This window comes from Cricetulus griseus, chromosome 6 (assembly GCF_003668045.3).
Source record: "Cricetulus griseus strain 17A/GY chromosome 6, alternate assembly CriGri-PICRH-1.0, whole genome shotgun sequence".
Lineage (NCBI taxonomy): Eukaryota > Metazoa > Chordata > Mammalia > Rodentia > Cricetidae > Cricetulus > Cricetulus griseus.
The window spans coordinates 141,826,164-141,845,202 of NC_048599.1; the positions used below are offsets into that span (position 1 = coordinate 141,826,164).

General features: G+C 48.6%; 2 protein-coding genes across 5 annotated transcripts; one reads left to right on the plus strand and one right to left on the minus strand.

Annotated features, from left to right (window-relative positions):
• Nucleotides 1-4,675: 4,675 nt before the first annotated feature.
• Endog (endonuclease G) lies at nucleotides 4,676-7,081 on the plus strand. The gene is made up of 3 exons (XM_027423155.2): nucleotides 4,676-5,303; nucleotides 5,994-6,103; nucleotides 6,736-7,081. The coding sequence occupies exons 1-3, from the start codon at nucleotides 4,812-4,814 to the stop codon at nucleotides 7,016-7,018; spliced, it is 885 nt and encodes a 294-aa protein (XP_027278956.1). The 5' UTR covers nucleotides 4,676-4,811; the 3' UTR covers nucleotides 7,019-7,081.
• Nucleotides 6,526-15,528, minus strand: LOC100770213 (putative methyltransferase C9orf114 homolog). Of its 4 annotated transcripts, none has more exons than XM_027423152.2 (12): nucleotides 15,413-15,526; nucleotides 14,948-14,993; nucleotides 14,628-14,747; nucleotides 11,719-11,878; nucleotides 10,774-10,863; nucleotides 10,567-10,616; nucleotides 10,312-10,442; nucleotides 9,047-9,119; nucleotides 8,847-8,945; nucleotides 8,252-8,354; nucleotides 7,984-8,131; nucleotides 6,526-7,210 (listed from the first exon to the last, which is right to left on the minus strand). In XM_027423152.2, exons 1-12 carry the CDS (start codon nucleotides 15,446-15,448, stop codon nucleotides 7,151-7,153), a joined length of 1,116 nt encoding a protein of 371 aa, XP_027278953.1. In that variant the 5' UTR covers nucleotides 15,449-15,526; the 3' UTR covers nucleotides 6,526-7,150. The 4 variants fall into 4 exon arrangements, with proteins under 4 accessions (XP_027278953.1, XP_027278955.1, XP_035302360.1 ...); XM_027423154.2 differs by having other exon boundaries at nucleotides 14,948-15,068; nucleotides 15,413-15,490; XM_035446469.1 differs by lacking the exon at nucleotides 15,413-15,526 and adding an exon at nucleotides 15,301-15,367.
• Between the last annotated feature and the right edge of the window lie 3,511 nt (nucleotides 15,529-19,039).

A 19,039-nucleotide genomic window follows, 5' to 3' on the forward strand; every position in this document is an offset into this window, starting at 1 on the left:
GCAAGGACAAAGTCAGTCTGGTCTAAGAAAGACCAGAAAATGCCAGAAGAGCCTGACTCTTCCAGTTCAGCAAGAGACAGATGGGCATAGGACAGAGGGGCTTGCCTGCACACATCACGTTGCTATCCCTGTCTAAGGTGTACTTATTTGTGTGTGTCCTGTGGGTTGAGAAGTCTTGCTACAGTCTGTTCCCTCCTATCCCATGGGTCACAGAAATCAAACTCAGGCCATCAGGCGTGGTGGCTGTGCCTTTACCCACTGAGCCACCTCACCTGCCCTGGCAGTGAATTGTTCTTTAGAGACAAGGATTTTGCTCTGTTGTCCAGGCTAGCCTCAGACTCTGTTCCTCCACTTTTAGCCTCTGAGGCTGGGGCCTCTGCCTCCTGAGTGTGTTGGGATTAAAGGTGTGTATCAGCACAGCTGGCTAAAAATCAGGAGTGTTTCTATATACTAACTGAAAATAATAAAATGCTACTTGCAACACCTGAAAGAGATGAAAGTACTGAGGACTTTTGTACTGGTCATAGGGCTCAGGCCCTCACACACATCAAGCAAGCACTGGACCACTGAGCCAGACACGGCCCCAAGAATACCAAACATTGTGAAGCCTTGGAAGAAGATGAAGGAGGTGCAAAGAAACAAGAGGGTACTTACTCTGCATTTCTGGGCTGGGAGAACTCATCTCCATTCCCAGTACCCAGAACACTGCAAGTAAATAGGTTCTAGGTGCTGAATGAATGAACCTTTTCCAGCTGGTGAGGAAATAATATTCCTTCTCCAACTTAAGCAACTCACGGCTAAATAAGCCCAGGACAGGGAGTGTGGTAAGAAGGTGGCTTAGGGGCTGGAGAGATGGCTCAGCGGTTAAGAGCACTGACTGCTCTTCCAGAGGTCCTGAGTTCAATTCCCAGCAACCACATGGTGGCTCACAAAAGAAGGTGGCTTAGGCCACCCCTCAGTGATTATGGGATGGTGGGAGGAAGGGTTCCAGCTCGCTGCAATTTAATGTTAAGTGAGCTGGGGGTGCAGGAGCCTGGTGCACTAACTCAAGCCCAGCTCAGTAAATGTAGTCCCTATCAAAACTCCAGTGTGGCCAAGTGTGGTGGCACGTGCATGTGACCTCAGCACTCCACAAAGAGGATCCTGGCAAATTTGAGAACAGCCTGGTCTGTGCAGTGGGTTCCAGTCTTCCTAGAACTACATAACGAGGCCCTACCTGAAACAAAATGGCTATGACATGGAAGTGTATGTAGCTCAGTGGTATTTGCCTGAGGCTATGGGTCCTAATACACACACACACACACACTCTCTCTCTCCCACACAGATATGACATTTTTCACAGAAAAATGAAAGCATCAGTTTGAAAATGTGTCCAGGAACCATAAAAGATACCAAATACCTGATATAATCGTGAGCAAAAAGGACAGTGCAGGAGGCCACCTTACTTTAAAATACTAGTTTATGGTAATCAAAGCAGCCTGATGCTGACAGAAATACAGGAAACCCACATTTATTCCCAGTACTTGGGAGGCAGAAGCAGGCAGATCTTTGTGAGTTCAAAACCAGCCTCGTCTACGGAGAGAGTTCCAGGTTAGCCAGAGCTGCTACAGGGAGAAATCCTGTCTTGAAAAACCAAAAAGAAAAGGGAAAAAAATATGACATCAATTTATAGACCCAAAACCCTAAAAACAGGCATAAGCCTTGCAGTCAATTGATTTTTTTTTAAGATTTTTTTTGTTGCCATTTTTGATTTTTGAGACACGGTTTCTCAAAATCTTGTTTCTCGGCAGTCCTGAAATTTGCTTTGTAGACCAGGCTGGCCTCAAACTCACAAAGATCCACCTGCCTCTGCCTCCTGAATGCTGGGATTAAAGGTGTGCACCAACACTGGCTGGCAAAAAGATTTTATTTTATGTGTGTGAGTGCTTACCTGCTATATGTGTGCCTAATGCCCATGGAGGCCAGAAGAAAGCACCAGAGCCCTTGGGATTGTAGTTACAGATGCTGTGAGCCACCTTGTGGATACTGGGAATTGAACCTAGGTCTTCTGCAAGAGCAGACTGTGCTCTTAACTGCTGAGCTATCTCTCCAGCCCCTGTAATCAATTGCCTATTGACAAAGGAGCCAAGAACTCGATGGAGAAAGGACAGTTCTCAGTAAAAGGTGCCAAGAGAAATGATTTTCCACACAGAAAAGTGAAATGAGACTTTTAAATCATGCAGAGATATCAACTCTCAAATGGGTTGCAAACTTCATCCCAGCCCAGAACTGTAGCTATCAGAAGACAGGGGGATACTTGTTGGACATGGCCCCTAAAGTGCTCTTGTGTTTATTGGTAACATTCACAGGAGCCAAAAACAAACAAACAAAAAAACAAAAAAACTAACGTCCATAGATGGATAAATGGTATAGATACACATGTAATACTACTCAGCTTTTGTGTATGTGTAAGTCAGTCACCCCAGACTGGCTTCAGGCCCATGGTAATTATGCCGCAGCCTCCCTAGCACTGAGATTACAGATAGGAATCACTATGCCAAACTACTATTAGGAAAAAAAAAAAAAAAACATGTTTCCTATGCCTACAATCTATAGAAAAAATACTGATGTCTAGTGCAACTTTTCTTTTTTTTTTTTTCTTTTTTCTTTTTTTTGGTTTTTCGAGACAGGGTTTCTCTGTGTAGCTTTGGAGCCTGTCCTGGCACTCGCTCTGGAGACCAGGCTGGCCTAGAACTCACAGAGATCTGCCTGCCTCTGCCTCCTGAGTACTGAGATTAAAGGCGTGCACCACCACCGTCTGGCCTTGAACTTTTCTATGTAGGTGAGGACGACCTTGAAATTTCAGTCTTCCTCCACCATCACATCTGGTTTATGGAGTGCTGCACAAACCAGGCTTTGTGCATGTTAGGCAAGCATTTGGTCAACTGAGCTGAATGTCTCACCATAGACTTAACTGTTATTTTTACTTTATATGTATGTGCATGTCTGTATGTGGGAACACCCATGTATGAACTCAGGTGCCTGCACAGTCCAGAAGGCATTAGATCCCCTATCACTGAAGTTATGGGAGGTCATGGTTGCCTGTAATTGAACTTGGGTTCTCTGCAAGAGCAGTATATGCTCTTTAAAGAACAAAATTATGTTGTCTGTATAGGTGTTTTGCCTGCATGTATGTCTGTGGACCATGTATATCTGGTGTGTGTGGAGATTCTTTGGAGTTACAGATGGTTGTGTGTAGCCATGTGGGTGCTGAGAACTGAACCTGGGTCCATTGCAAGACCAACAAGTGCTCTGAACTACTGAGCCATCTCTCTAGCTCCCTCCCGCCCCCAGTATGAGTTCTTAATTGCTGAACCATTTTTCCAGCCCACAACACCACATTGTCTTTTTTAATTTTTTAAATAAAAGTTCTTCTGGCAGTGGTGACCTTTAATCCCAGTACTCAGGAGGCAGGGGCAGGTGGATCTCTCTCTGTCTCTCTCGCTGTCTCTCTGTCTCTGTCTCTCTGTTCTCTCTCTCTCTGTCTTCTCTCTCCTCTCTCTCTCTTTCTCTCTCTCTCTCTCTCTCTCTCTCTCTCTCTCTCTCTCTCTCTCTCTCGATACAGGGATACAGGGATACAGGGTTTCCCTGGAAACTCACTCTGTAGATCAGGCTGTCCTGGAATTCACAGAGATGGCAGGTAGATCTCCGAGTTCAAGGCCACCCTGGTTTACAGATCAAGTTCTTCAACAGCCAGGGCTACACAGAAAAGCCCTATCTTGAAAAAACAAGCAAACAAAAAAGTGAGTTCCATTGTAACACTTTCATTTGTATGTGCTACTAATTTTTATTATTTCCTTCCAGTACTCTCTTGTCCTCCAAAACCTGCTGATCCTCTATTTCCCAATTTAACTTTTAATGAATAATTTGGTTTTGTCTCTTACTAATGAGTGAGGCTCTGATGGTACATTCTCAGCCCTATTTGCTTATTTGTTCCTCCACCTTACTAGGTGGTAGGCAAGTTGCTCTCCTAAAATATTCATAGTTTAAATACTGTTCCATCTGATGTGCAGCAAATAATCTTATCCAGCTCCTAGTGTTGAATGCTTTGTGTATTCCAGCTTCTATGGACAGGAAACACTGTCTTATAAAACATGCTTCCCAGGCTCAGCTCTTTAAGAGGGTTAAAAGGAGCTCAGCACTTGGGAGGCAGAGGCAAGTGGCTCTCTGTGAGTTCGAGGCCAGCTTGGACTACAGCTCGAGTTCCAGGAGCGCCAGGGCTGTTTGACTGTTAGAGATAATCCTGTCTCAAAAAACCAAAGCCAAAACCAAAAAGAAAGAAACGTATGACCCTAATGATCTTAAATGATTTTAGTGTAGGCTTTTCAAGTAGTTTTCTATAACCTTACTAGCAAGCTTCAGCTCCAGGCGGCTGTCAGCAGTTACAGCCTAAACCTTTTGCCAGGCAATCTAGAGGAATATTTATCATTTCGTGGCGCAATTATGGGTGGACAGAGGTCTGACAGATCTGGGGTTCTGTCCTGTCCAGGTACCTAGATTTCCCAGGACTTTGTGGGGGTTAAATACGCGGCCGCTAGGGCGGCGCTGCACGCCCTGCAAGAGGCAAGGTTTCCAGAGGCGCACAAGATGAGGCGGAGCCAGACTTGGCAGTGACCAATGGCAAGCGAGTAGGGCGGTGTCACGCCCCAGCCCGCGTCTCCAAAGGGCAGCGGAAGGCCCTGCGGACGCCCGCGTGGGGTCACCGGAGGCTCCTGCACCTGGGTCCAAAGACAACTTCCCGCACTCAGGCCGCGCTCGTCCTGCTGTAGGCCATGCGCGCGCTGCGGGTCGGCCTGACCCTGGCGCTGGGCGCGGGGCTGGGTGCAGCGGCAGAGCACTGGCGGCGACGGGACGGGACAGCGACGGGGCTGCTGGCCCGGGTGCCAATGTTGCCCGTGGTGGCGGCCGAGCCGCCCGCGCTGCCAGGAGGGCCGGCGGGCGGTACCGGCGAGCTGGCCAAGTACGGGCTGCCCGGCGTCGCGCAGCTCCGGAGCCGCGAGTCCTACGTGCTGAGCTACGACCCGCGCACGCGCGGTGCGCTCTGGGTGTTGGAGCAGCTGCGACCGGAGAGGCTCCGTGGCGACGGCGACCGCAGCGCCTGCGACTTCCGAGAGGACGACTCTGTGCATGCGTACCACCGTGCCACTAACGCGGACTATCGCGGCAGCGGCTTTGACCGCGGCCACTTGGCCGCCGCCGCCAACCACCGCTGGAGCCAGCGGGCCATGGACGACACCTTCTACCTGAGCAACGTGGCCCCACAGGTAGCCATGGTCCCCAAGGGGTAGCCAAGGGGCTGCTGTCACCTGCTTGACAGCAGCACCTTGGTCTGACTTTACACGTGCACCCCCGTTGCAGGAAGGAATTGTCCTATTTGTAGTCAGGCGGGTTTGAACTTACACGGAGTAGCAGTAATGCCAGCCAGTAAGCTGCCCAGTGTGGTTTTCTGAGGGAACTCAGGAGGTTTCCTACTCCGTATATCCAGCTGGCCTGCAGCAGCTGCCAACAAAACAGCTGCCACGAAGTTGGATTTGCTTGTGCCAGTCACATCACCCTGAACACATTGTTAGCACTGCACCTGCTCCCAGGAACTGGGTTCCTGGGACATCCATCCAGTGACTGGAGATGGATAGGGGCATGGGGCTGACCCTCTCCCCCACCACACCCTTTTTCAGGTTCATTCTGAGGCCTGGCAGGCCGAGGGAGAGTTCTATATGATTAATGCTCCCTCTTTCTTTGGTTCTCTGAGCTGGGGAAAACGTAGAGATCTGAAGTGCCTAGGAACGAAAGGGGTGTGGCTAGTAGTGGTCAGCCCTACCAAAGCTCAACCCCTGTAGTCACAGTGCCTCAAGGAGTGACCCCTTCTTTGAGCCTTTGCCCTCCACATGCTTGGTCATCTCCTTAGGACCTGGGCACTCCTAACAGAAGGTCCTGAACCTTGCTTCTCCCACCAGGTGCCACATCTCAACCAGAATGCCTGGAACAACCTTGAGAAGTACAGCCGAAGCTTGACTCGCACTTACCAAAATGTCTATGTCTGCACAGGGCCTCTTTTCCTGCCCAGGTAAGCCTCCCACCCCTATTCTCCAATGTTGGACTTCCTGCTTCGATGTAGCCAGAGATCTTTGGGTGGCCCAGAAATCTCCTGTGCCCAGTTTCTAGGCCCCAAATCTTTTGACACATCTTGTCACCCCTCCATAACCCATGTTGGGGCACCAAGCTCACACCTTTGCTGTGCTTGAAGCATTCTTTCCCAAGATCAGTTTTTCAGTCCTGCCAGACAGGCAAGCTAAGCTCCTCTGAACATCAGAAAGCCTTGTGATCAGCACAGGCTGGGCAAGGCAGTTGCTGAGCAAACTGGAAGCTACTGCTCATCCTGCTGAACACCAGGCCCTGGGCTGGGACTGGGATTCCCACTGTCATGGCTCGCACCTCCTTGATTGCTGCTTGCACTGCCTATAGGGACAGTCACATGTCTACATGGTGTACAGAGCTCATTCCTCTAGCAGCATTTATTGCTACCCATTCTGGCTGAACCAGTATTGGGCAGAAAAGCAGAGGGCTAAGCGTTGGTCCCCACCTTACAGAGTTCCCAGACCCAAGGAGGCAACCAGGCTTGGCACTTCAATTTCTTGTTGGTCAGGTCAGGGAAGGCTTCCTGGAAGAGGTGGCCATGTGTGCCTGGTCTATCCTCAGGACGGAGGCTGATGGGAAGTCCTATGTGAAGTACCAGGTTATTGGAAAAAACCACGTAGCAGTGCCCACACACTTCTTCAAGGTGCTCATCCTGGAGGCCACCAGTGGGCAAATTGAGCTGCGTTCCTATGTGATGCCCAATGCCCCTGTGGATGAGACTATCCCTTTGGAGCGCTTCCTGGTGCCGATCGAGAGCATTGAGCGTGCCTCTGGGTTGCTCTTTGTGCCCAATATCCTGGCTCGAGCTGGAAACCTCAAGGCCATCACTGCTGGCAGCAAGTGAGGGTGAAGGACTGAAGACACTGGGAGAAGGGGCTGGCTCATATTAAAGGTGGTTATTTTTGGAGACAAGTCTTGACCATCTCTATTTCTGGTAAGTCTCTGTCTCCCTGGATCCACAAAGTTGTCAGGTAGTTCAGGAACCTGCCTGGGTGAGGCCAGGTTGTAGGGCAGCCAGGGAGATGAGTATGGCTTCCTGGAAGAAAAGAAGTTGGCTGGGATCTGGTAGTTAGGCAGTGGTCCCAGGTCCTTGTCTTCACAGCCAGCTCCCAAGACCCAGCCCCATGTGGGGCCTACCTCAAGAGCCAGGAAGGATAAGATGATGGGCAGTTCTTTTCAGCTGGTTTAGCGGCAATGACATGGGCAGGGCCTCAGGGACAGGCAGACTGGGGCTGTCAACCTCCAGTCACCACCCTTATAGAACCCATAGAGACAGCATTCCATACTGGCCCCAAAGACGGTCACACAGGTGCCATGGATGCTCCAGTCTTGTGAGACCCTTTCCCCCAGCACAGAAATGTTGACACCCAGAGGGACTTAGGGTACCACCAGGGAAGCTGAGGCCCTGAATAGGGATAGGCAGGTTACCTGGGCCCCTCAACCTGGGAACATAAGAATACTACTGGCCCAGGACTTGCCATCTTTATGGCTCTTTTATCTTGTCCCTGCCACTAGTTTGCTATGGTAAAGACCCCATCTGTAGAAACGACATTTAGGCTGAGGCTGTAGAGATGGCTCAGTGGTTAAGAGCACTGACTGCTTTCCCAGAGGTCCTGTGTTCATTTCCCAGCAACCACATAATGCTTCATAACTGTCTATACCTGTAGTCTCATGGGATCTGATGCTCTCTTCTGATACGAAGTACATGCAGACAAAACATCCATGTATATGAAATACATAAGTACATCTTCAGAAAAGGCACTTAGGGTGGGTTACAAGAAGAACTGGGTGCCTGTGGCTGTGGCTCACCTCAGTGCGGATGGTACGGCTGCCCTGGCTGGGGCATGTGTTGACATAAAAGTCGAACAGGACACTGGGTTCCGACACTTCAAGGTTGGGATCAGCATCCACTCCAGCTTCCAGCCCTTGGAGGCCCCCGAACACCACAAGAGCATGCCTGGTACCCAGAGAAAGGGAGTCACTGACGTCAAAGCTCGATGGGATATAGTCCTCAGAGTTTTAGGCTCCCAACCCCCATGTACAGTAGGATCCAGTCGCTGGCTTAAGCAACACCCACCTGAAGCTGGGCAGCTGGGCAGAGGCCACGTTGGAGCCTCGCTCTGATGTCCCAATGGTCAGGTCATACCCATCCTGGAAGGGAGCCTCAGCAAACACAGCACCTGGGGGTGGAGCTAGCTCAGTGGGGTTCTGCTCTTGGCTGTGTGCCTAACATACTGTAAGGTCAGGTGGAGAGAGAGCTCAGGTAAAGGAGGCCATATACGTTCTTGGAAAGTTGAGGGCAGGGAATGGTGGAGCTGAAGCCTGAGCTTGGCCTGGGAGCACACAGGCTAGGCAGGAAGAGCGCCCAAGCCCTAGACAACGTTCAGCAGTTACACTCGCTTCAGAAGGCTTTCCTAATTTGGTGTTCGAGAGGTCTCAGGTTTACAGTGAGATTCCTGTGTTGGCCTCCTAGTGCTGGGATGGCAGCTGGGAGCCAACCACACCCTGCTCTCAGATGTTCTTAGCATTCCGAATAGACGCTGGGGAGACTAGGGCACCAGAGATGGTGCCACCTAAACACATACCCTCTAGTAGAACAGAGACCCTGCTCGGACTTGTGGGTATAACAGAAGGGACAGAGGGACATTCAGGGAAGCAACTTCTGTCCTTACTGAGACAGGAGGCCAGTCGAACAGTGTAGCCCCAGTAGAGACCAGCTTTGGTGCGGGGGTCCTGCGATGACACAACTGTCCCCTTGTATGTCTTGCATTCTGGGGAGCAAAACAGGCTATGAAGACCAAGGAGACAGGGAGGTAGGTAGGAGGAGGCTCTGAGCCAAGCAACTGTAAGGGCCAAGGAAGCTTCCAGATACCTGGGAGCTGCTTCTGGTTCAGTCGCACGGTCACTCGAAGTCCAGGTTCCAGTTTCTTGTCAATCTTCACCTCCTGCAGAGAAGCCAGAGGCAATGAGTGCCACACTTCAAAAGGGGCCAGCGCTCTCAGAGACCCAGTGGAGGAACTATGGTGCCAGGTCAACCTGCCACCCTGTTTCTGGCACTGGGTGGGACCTACTAAGAGGGACCATCACGAAGAACAATTATCACAGGGAATTGGTCAGAAATGGAAGCCTGGGGCTTAGGACATGGAGAGTCAGTGTCTACAAAGAGATGAGGTCTCGGGCTAGAGCCATGTTCAGGGGTTAAGAGCCCTGTTTGCGCTTATGGAGGTCCTGAGTTCAATTTCCAGCAATGAGATCTGGTGCCCTCTTCTGGCCTGCAGGCATACATGCAGACAGAACACTGTATACTATATATAATAAATAAATGTTAAAAAAAAGGATGAAGTCACAGATTTCTTCCTTATGGTGGCTTTGCCACTTGCTGGCTGTAGGAGTTTGAGGAGGTCAGTTAGCACCCATGTGCCTCAGTCTCCTCATCTGTTGAATAAAAGACATTATAAACAAGAGCTACTCTTGGATCCGCAAGATGGCTCACCAGGAAAAGGCATTTGTCTCCAAGCCTGATGACCAGAGTTCAATCCCCACTCAGTGGGAGGAGAAAACTGACACTTGTCAAGTTGTTCTCTGACCTCACACTTACTCCTTAGCATGTGAATGTTTACCTACACATTCATACCTACATACATTAAAAATAAAAAAACTTAAATGTCAACTAACACCAAAACCAGCAAAGCTGAGAACATGCTAGTGACAGACATGATTAGATCTCAGTAACAAAAATAAATAAGCAAACACACCACCACTAGCAACACGAGTTTGGTCCTGGCTTCATCTCTCACTTATTTTTATTTTATGTGTGTGGCTTTTTGCCTGCATGCATGTCTGTGTATCATGTTCATGCCTGGGGCCCATTGAGGTCAGAAGAGGGCATCAGATTCCCTAGAACAGGAGTTACAGGTGGTTTGTGAGCCACCATGTCAGTGCTGGAAACTGAACCTGGGTCCTATGCAAGAGCTGGTGCTCTAAACCAATGAGCCATCTCTTCATCTTCTCTAGGTTCATCTTTTGTGGTGTTTCACAGCAGGCCTAGAGTTCAGGTCCCTGTTCATATGTCCTTGACTTGTCTTCAGAGCTAGCAAGTGTCCTCAAGGTGTGCCATAGCCCACCTTCCATTCCTACCTTCTTCAGTCCACAGTTGACCAAAGAGCCATGGCCTGCCTTGGTGGGCCGGTCTACCACGATGCCTTCTCGGAACTCAGATTCCTCATCCTGCCGCATGTGGTGAGGACTGTCCAAGGGGTTGAGGATCCCTGGCATCAGGAGAGTGATGTCAGGGCCAGGCTTACACTCTCAGGCCTGCTGTCCTACTTGGATAAGTAGGGCTAGATAGTTTCTCAGTGCCTAAAGATGCAACACCAGGCACACCAGCCATACCTGCAAACTGCAGATCCTGGTGCTTGGGGAAGAAAGCCTTTCTCAGGTACCTGGGGAAGAATGCAGCTGTCAAGACCTTCCTTCCTGGGGAGGCTACTCCCCAGCTACATCCAGGGGGACACCACCCTCCCCTCACATCTGTCAGGTCCTTCCTGGGGAAGCTGCTTCCCAGATACTTCCAAGAGTATATCACCATCCCTCACTTACTGTGGACACTCTAGGTACTGCAGGATGCGAGCCAGCTGTACACATGCCTGCCCCTTCTTGCCAACTCCCTTGAATTCTCCTTCCACAGTCCTGGAAAGACAAAGACAGCTCAAAGTTCAAGTGCTGGGCTGGAGAGATGGCCTATCCAGTTAAGGGCTCTTACTCCTAATCTTGAAAACCTAAGTTCCATGTCCAGAATCCCAAAAGGAAAGAACTGATGACCTGACTCCTGCAAGTTGACTTATTCATTCATTCATTTACTTACTCACTCTCTTAACTTTTAAAAAAATTATTTATTTTATGTGCATTGGTATTTTACCTGGTTCTGTGTCTGTGTGAGGGTCTCCAATTTTGGAGTTGTGAACAGACAGTTGTGAACTGCCCTGTGGGCATTGGGAATTGAACCTGGTCCTCTGGAAGAGCAGTCAGTGGTCTTAACCCCTGAGCCATCTCTCCAGCCCCCTATTTATTTAATTTTTGGTTTTTCGAGACAGAGTTTCTCTGTGTAGCCCTGGTTGTCCTAGAACTCACTCTGTAGACCAGGCTGGCCTCGAACTCATGGAGATCCTCCTGCCTCTGTCTCCCAAGTGCTGGGACTAAAGGTGTACACTGCCCCTGCCCGACCTAAGTTGTCATCTGATCTCTACAAGCACACTGGTGTGGGTTTACAAGCACCATAAACAAACATGAACAAAACCAGGTCCAAGTGCTGAATGGACTGTAGCCTCAGTGGTAGAGCATCCGAAAAATGCTGAGCTCGATGCAACTGCAGCTGCCTTTGAGAGCTTCTCCCACCCAGTGTCAAGAGTCCTTGCCTCCACAGATATAAGGATTCAATGTGGGTGTTTTAGTCAGGGCACTTAGGAAGAGGGAGGCAGGTGACAAGGGACAGGGCAAAGCCACAGCCAACCCTGGTGGCCCTTCCCTCCCCATGAAGAGGCTCACTTGGTATCTTGGCCCTCCTCATCGAACACCACAATCTCGTCCACACAGAAGATGGTGCAGGCTCTAGCAATCTGGCCAGCCAGGTAGGTGCGAAGCTCAGGTGACTGGGCGTTGTCTAGGATGGAGCCTGGCAGGGCCACACTCAGAGTGTAAGGCCGTCCTAGCAGGGGGAGGGATGCTCCTGGTCAGTCTGATAGGCTGTGACTCCTGCCCCTGCTCGGTCCCCATGGCTCAGAATCAGAGAACTGTCTAACTGGGAGGAGTTTTGACATCAGCAAATTAGATTCCGCTCCTTTCTCTTAGTTTCAGTCTCTTCAGGAAGAAATGGACCAAAGTCTCCAAGGCTTCTCAGGGTAAGGCAGCACAGAGGGCCAGGCCAAGCCGTGGTCAGCAGCACTGACCTCTGTCCAGATCCTGGCTCAGCTCTAAGACACCTCAGTTTACCAGCTGTCAAATGTCGATAAGAACAACTGATAAATTAAAAAAAAAAAAAAAAAAGGCAGGGGGAGGGCTGGAGAGATGGCTCAGAGATTAAGAGCACTAGCTGCTCTTCCAGGAGCCCCGAGTTCAATTCCCAGCACCACATGGTGGCTCACAACCATCTGTAATGAGATCTGGTGCCCTCTCCTGGCATGCGGGCATACATAATTAATAAACAAACAAACAAATAAATAAATCTTAAAAAAAAAGAACAGCCAAAAGCTGGCTGCTCTTTTTTTTCTTTTTTGGTTTTTCGAGACAGGGTTTCTCTGTGTAGCTTTGGAGCCTATCCTGGCACTCGCTCTGGAGACCAGGCTGGTCTCAAACTCACAGAGAACCACCTGCCTCTGCTGAGATTAAAGGCATGCGCCACCAACACCCAGAAAGCTGGCTGTTCTTATACAGACCCTGAGATCAGTTCCCATCACCAACATGGCAGCTCACAACTGATTGTAACTATAGTCCCATGGGATCTGATGCCCTCTTCTGGTTTTCAGAGGTACATGCAAACAAAACACCCATATACATAAAATACACCCATAAAATACATAAATAAATCTTAAAAATCCAGCGAAGTATTAGTATTTGATACCATATTCACACCAGTAAGCATCAAGTCTGCCCCCTACCCATTGGTTCCACACCTATGGATTCATTCAACCCAGATTAGAAACAAATATATACACCTGTTTGTGCACAAACATATACAACATGTACAAATCGCTGACTTGTTATAGGATAATCTTTTTGTAGAATGTGAAGATAATATCTTTGCCACAGCACCTTCTGATTGGTTAATAAAGAGCTGAATGGCCAACAGCTAGTCAGGAGAGGATAGGTGAGATTTCCAGGGAGAGAGAGGAAGAGGAGATGAATCTAAGCTCTTGAGAGAGCCGTGGACCAAGTCAGACATACAGAATGAAAGAGAGGTAAAAAAGCTACATGGCAGAATGAAGAATAATAGAAGCAGGTTAATTTAAGTTATAAGAGCCAGTTAAGAACAAGCCTAAGCTAAAGGCAAAGCTCTCATAATTAATAAGAAGTCTTGAATCATTATTTGTAAGCTGGTAGACCCAAAAGAAAGTCAAACTACACTGAGTGGTGGTTTCTTGTTTTATATTTTTTTCTTTTGGGATGGGGGAGTCTTACTATGGTCCCCAGGCTACTCTCAGGCTACATGATCTTCCTGTATCAGCTTTCCCAGTGAGAGAATTACATAAAGTATAATGCTGAAATCATTTGAAAATATTAAAAAAAAAAAACAACTTTTATCTGTGAACATGTAAAGAGGTTTTACCTTGTTACTGATATATAGCAACAAGTACTCACATGGCATTGTGCAGTATCAGACGTCACAGGTGGTCGGTCTAGACTTGGTTTTCAGTAGGGGGAGGGCGTACACATGTGGAACTTCACCAACTGAAGGACATGGGCATCTACAGACTCTGATATCCTGACAAGTGTAAGGTTCCTAGAACTAATGTCCTTCCCATTACGGTCTGTCACCCAGGAAAGTCATATGTGTGCTCTGCCCACAATGACATAAGTGGTGGGGTAGCTGAGATATGAGATAGGTTACCCGGCTATAGAGGAACCACCACATTCTCTCCCTCCTGGGGTTGCTTTCTCAGAAGAAGGTGACACTTCTGAAGGGATAATTTAGTGTCTCCATGTTCAACACCACCACTGGTGGCTACTGAGCTCTACAAGGGTACAAATGTTGTCTCTCACACCCACCTGCCCAGTGAAAAAGGATACTTTTAATTTAGTTTGTTTTAGACACAAGTAGTTCAGGCCTTACTACCTTGCCCTGGACTAGCTTTGAACTCTCCATCCTCCTGCCTCAGCCTCCCAGGTCTGAGATGATAGCTGTGTATCACCAGGACCAGCATAAGATAGTCTGTTAGGGGGATGTACTGGCACGAACACGGCAGCAATGCAAGCTGGGAAAGCCAGGTCCAGTGGCATATAACCAGGATTCAGTGCAGTCACACTGTACACCTAACAGCTCTCTCCTGCTGCACCACTGGTCACAACGCTAGGACAAGACATAATCACAGCTTGCTCAGTTTCTCTCTCTTGTTCATAGTTTTCTGTATCATTTTCAGTATGTATTAGATATGATGGGAAAATAAAATATTTTCATTATGAAATTAAGTGAAAAACAAAACTAAAGCACTCAGAATGTGCTCAAGAGGCCTGAGCCAAGGGAAGCTTGATGAGAGAATGCTTGCCCACCATGTATAAGGTCTTGGGGTTATTCTTTAGCACTTCACTTCAAAGAAGAAGTAAAAAAAGAGAAAGAGAGGGAGGGAGAAAAAGAAGGAAGGGGAAGAGATAGGAGGAGAAAACAAAAAGAGAAAGGGAGACAGGAGCGAAGGAAGGCAGGTTGCTGTGAAGGTCGGCTGCAGGCCACCCCAGCTGCCTACCTTGCTCACTCTGGGCAGCCTCCTCCTCCTCCTGGCGCTTAGCCTGTTCCTCCTGGGCCCGCTGCCGCTCCAGTTTTTTCATCATCTTGAGGTCCTTCCACTTCTTTTTCTCCTCTTTCTCTGGAGAAGATTTGGTGGGAGAAGAGGGGCTTGGCATAGGGAAAAGAGTTCCCGCTCACTGGACCAGCCTGGGCTCCAGGAGGGGGTCAGGGCAGCCCCACTTGGATAGAGACTCAAAGAGGGCCTGGTGGGGCATTAGGTGGTCTGGGGAAGGGAGAGCTCGGCACTTTTGCCCAGCCCCGGGCCCAGCCCTTACTTACTTTGCCGCTTCCATTTTCGCCATTCAACCCTTTGGCCGTATTCACCCTGGAAGAGTAGGGTAAGACCGGGAGGCTAAACGGTCACACATCGGAGGGGAGCATCGTTGCTGGCCTCCACCACCTGAATTCCCCAAACACAGAGGGACTCGCTGTGCTCAAAGCCTGGGGTCAGGCCCGGCACAGTAAGCAACCAGGAAGTTGAAGGATAAATTCCCACAGGGCGGGAGAAGAAACTGAGGCAAGGGGAAGAGGGATCTGCCCACAACGTTGCCCTGGGAATCAAAAGCATGCCAGGAAAGGGGTAGGGAGCGTGAGCACCGTCGCCCTGCGGAATGTAGCCAGGGCCAGCTAACCTCGCAAGCTCAGGTCTCGGGCGAGCGGCGAGGAGGGAGCACTCGGGCCGACACCACGGTGAGACGCCGCGGCTCGCCCGCCTTGCCCGGAACCCCACCTGCCGCCACCTACCGGGCCACACGGACGCTTCCTCGGTTGCTCCGCCATGTTTCCAGAACACCTCGCGCTTGCCAATCAGCCTCGCCTCTTCCGGCCACTCCTCCGCGAAGCTGCCCAATCGAAGGCCCTGCGGCCCGTGGGGGCGTGGCCTATGAGTCGTGGGGAGGTGGGGCGCCTACACGGCTGGTGCCCGCCCATGAGCTCCTGCCTCTAAGTGTGTGAATACGCAGCAGCTCACCGTGTCTGTCCTCCCCAGGGCATCTGGGCAACATTCAGCTTCCATGTTCATGTAAATTACTTTAGGAGTAGTTAAATTCAATTAGTTCATTGGCACTTCCTTTTGTTTATTTATCGATTCATTCATTTTCCTGGGAATCCAACTTAGGGCCTGATGCAGGCTAAATCAAGTGCTCCACCAGTGACTTACATTCCCAACCCCGTCCAGACTTTATTCCTTATCACTTTTTGCTTGTGTGTGATTTTCCTTCTTAAGCCTTTGCAATACTTGATTCTGGGCCATTTCCCAGGAACCTGGCTATGAACCTGGCCTGAGCCCATCTACCTGACCAGTATTTAATTAGAGCTTGCTTCAAATTTGCTTAAAACTGTGGTCGTGGTCTTATTTTCCATCGGTGGGATTAACAGTCCCCCCCCCCCCCCGCCCCAAACAAACAAACAAAAAACCCTTTTATGCCTGGTAGTTTTATATTAACTTTTTGTTTTATTTTTCAAGACAGGTTTCTTTGTATACCCCTGGCTGTCCTGGAACTTGCTCTGTAGACCAGGCTGGCCTCAAACTCAAAGATACACCTACCTGTGCCTTCCACAGACTGATATTAAGGGCAGAGCTTGTATTAACATTTTAGAATGACATGATACTTTGTTGCAGTTGGGGAGGAAGTTATTGACATTATTATCAACCAAACAACATTCTCTCTTTGAGTTATACTTTCTTTTTGTCTGTTTTGCTTGCTTTGGTTTTGTTTGTTGAGATAGTGTCCATCCTCCTGCCTCATCCTCCCAAGTGCTGAAAATAAAGGTGTGCATCACCATGTTCTCTGGGATTTTTTGTTTGTTTGTTTGCTTTTTCGAGAGAGGGTTTCCTCTGTGTAGCTTTGAAGGCTGTGCAGGAACTCGCTCTGGAGACCAGGCTGCCTCTGCCTCCCCAGTGCTGGGATTAAAGGCATGCGCACCAACCCCCGGCTGTTCTCTGGCTTTTGATGTTACTTATTTTGTTTGTATGAGTGTTTTGTCAACAGGTATGTCTGTGTACCACAGGCTTGCCTGGTGCCTGAGGAGACCAGAAGAGAGCACTGGATCCCCTTGGACTGAAGTTACAGTAGAGTGTAAGCCACCCTGTGTATCCTGGGAACTGAACCCAGGTCCTCTGGAAGAGCAACCATTTGTCTTAACTGCTAAGTCATCTCTCCAGTGCCCATGTCACTTCTTTGAAGGGGGATGTGACTCAGAGGTTCACTGTGTATCTCACACAGGCTTTGACTCAAGATCCTCCTACCTAACCGGGCATTGGTGGAGCATGCCTTTAGTCCCAGCACTCGGGAGGCAGAGGCAGGTGGATCTCTGTGAGTTCAAGACCAGCCTGGTCTACAAGAGCTAGTTCCAGGACAGCCTCCAAAGCCACAGAGAAGCCCTGTCTCAAAAAACCAAATAAGTAAATAAATAAAACTAACAAATGCTTTTCATTTGATCAGATATAAGTTGCCAAAAGGGAACCTCCCCAAAGTTGGGTTGGGGCAGGGTTTTATTTTTGTCTTTCTGGGGAATAAAGGCATCCAGCTGAGGAATCTAAAGACCACTGGACAAATGAGACATCTGAAGAAAAAGGTTAAATCATCCAGAAAAAATGTCCCCCAAAAAAGTATAAATTAGCCTATTGGTATACCACATCTCCTGAAAGACCCGAGAAGAGGTACTTTCGTAGAAGGAGACCCGCACCCAGGAATCAGCGAGACCACGAACTTGGACGCAAAAGCAAGAGGCTTTATTGGTGGCGCGCGTACCTGGGGGCTTTGCTTCTGTTAGGCCAAGCCCCAAGCCCCGGAAGGGGGGTCCTTTTATAGGGGAAAAAGGCACAGTAGTAGTCAGGCGAAACGGCCTTTATCTTCTGCTGCGTCCAGATGGCTGACCTTGGGACGGAGCGATCCGGCGGGGGCCGGGGTTGGCCTTGCGCGGCTGCGGGGAAGTGAGAGCCGGCAGCTGTGGGGATCAAGGGTCGGGGAGTGCAGGGGAGGATGTATTCACCGCGCGCCCCGCCAGCTGCCGACCGGAGGAGGAGACAAACTTAAAAGAAAAAGCTAAGGGCGGGGGTCTTTCACTCCAACAGAATAAAATTTCATAAATCTTTGCAAATGTTTGTTTCTGCTGTTCTCTACAGATATATTATGCAAATGGTCTTTTTGTAGTCCCAGTCTAATTAAAAATTAAAGTTGGCTTTGGAGTTGGAGTGTGGCTCTCTTTCTCTAAACCCAAGCATGCTTTTTAAAGTAAAATCCAAAAATCTCTGTCTAATGTTAGAAGAGCCACCTGATATGGGATAGAAGATAAACCAAAATTAAGGGACTATTTTATTGCCACTAGTCTCATGATCCTTTGGTTCTATTTTGACTCTTTAAAACTTTTGTTTATTTGTTTGGTTTTTTTGTTTGTTTTTTTAGACTGGGTTTCTCTGTGTAGCTTTGGAGGCTGTCCTAGAACTCGCTCTGTAGACCAGGCTGGACTTGAACTCACAGAGATCCACCTGTCTCTGCCTCTCGAGTGCTGGAATTAAAGATGGGCACCACCACTGCTCAACTTAAATTTTTTCTTAAGATTTGAATATTATGTCAAAATATATAAGATTAATATATATGTATATATATACATATATTAAACTTTTATTGTGATATTAATGGTCATATAAGTACTAATTTTAGAAAAAGGCTTCATCTAGCTTCCTGTACATGACTTCAAGTTTGAGTCTGTATCAAGTAACTAGGAATTAACTTTTATACTCTGGAGGTCCACAAATATTGATCTTTGAACCTCTTTGAGATCCGATGTATCTGATATTTAAAGTGTAGGGCTGGAGAGAAGGCTCAGAGGTTAAGAACACTGGCTGTTCTTCCAGAGGTCCTGAATTCAATTCCCGGCAACCACATAGTGGCTCACAGCCATCTATAATGAGATCTGGTGCCCTGTCCTGGTGTGTTAAGCAGAACACTGTATACATAGGAAATAAATAAACTGTGGTGATATTTTCTTTAAAAAAAAAAGTTTAAGTTTTCTGCAGTGAACCAAGACCTTACCTAACAAAGGACCTTTGAAGTTTCCAAAAGGGTGATGGAACCCCACAAGGACGATTTCACCAGGACTATGATAATGCCACTAAGCTGACAAACACCACCCAAAGATTGGCTTTAGGCTACAAACTGCTTAGGACAGTTTCAAGATGGCTATCTGAGATGGTCCAGCCTCACAGACTACTCTAGCCAGGACTTGAGATAAGCCCTGCACTTTCCCATTACACAGAGTGGACAAGTGATATGGCTAGCTCCCCCAGAACTTGATAATTATCCCAATTTTTTTCAGGGTCCCCTAAAGATACTGTTACCCCCAGACAACAGGAAGTAATTTCAAGAA

Bases quoted from the DNA above. Each gene is read 5' to 3' on its own strand.
- Endog (XM_027423155.2), top strand. From the start codon at position 4,812: ATGCGCGCGCTGCGGGTCGGCCTGACCCTGGCGCTGGGCGCGGGGCTG. The intron at 5,304-5,993 runs GTAGCCATGGTC...TTCTCCCACCAG, and splicing joins TGAGCAACGTGGCCCCACAG to GTGCCACATCTCAACCAGAA. The intron at 6,104-6,735 runs GTAAGCCTCCCA...GTCTATCCTCAG, and splicing joins GGGCCTCTTTTCCTGCCCAG to GACGGAGGCTGATGGGAAGT.
- LOC100770213 (XM_027423152.2), bottom strand. From the start codon at position 15,448: ATGGCGGAGCAACCGAGGAAGCGTCCGTGTGGCCCG. The intron at 14,748-14,947 runs GTAAGTAAGGGC...AATCTTCTCCAG, and splicing joins GCGAAAATGGAAGCGGCAAA to AGAAAGAGGAGAAAAAGAAG. The intron at 10,443-10,566 runs GTATGGCTGGTG...TCCTGATGCCAG, and splicing joins CCAGGATCTGCAGTTTGCAG to GGATCCTCAACCCCTTGGAC.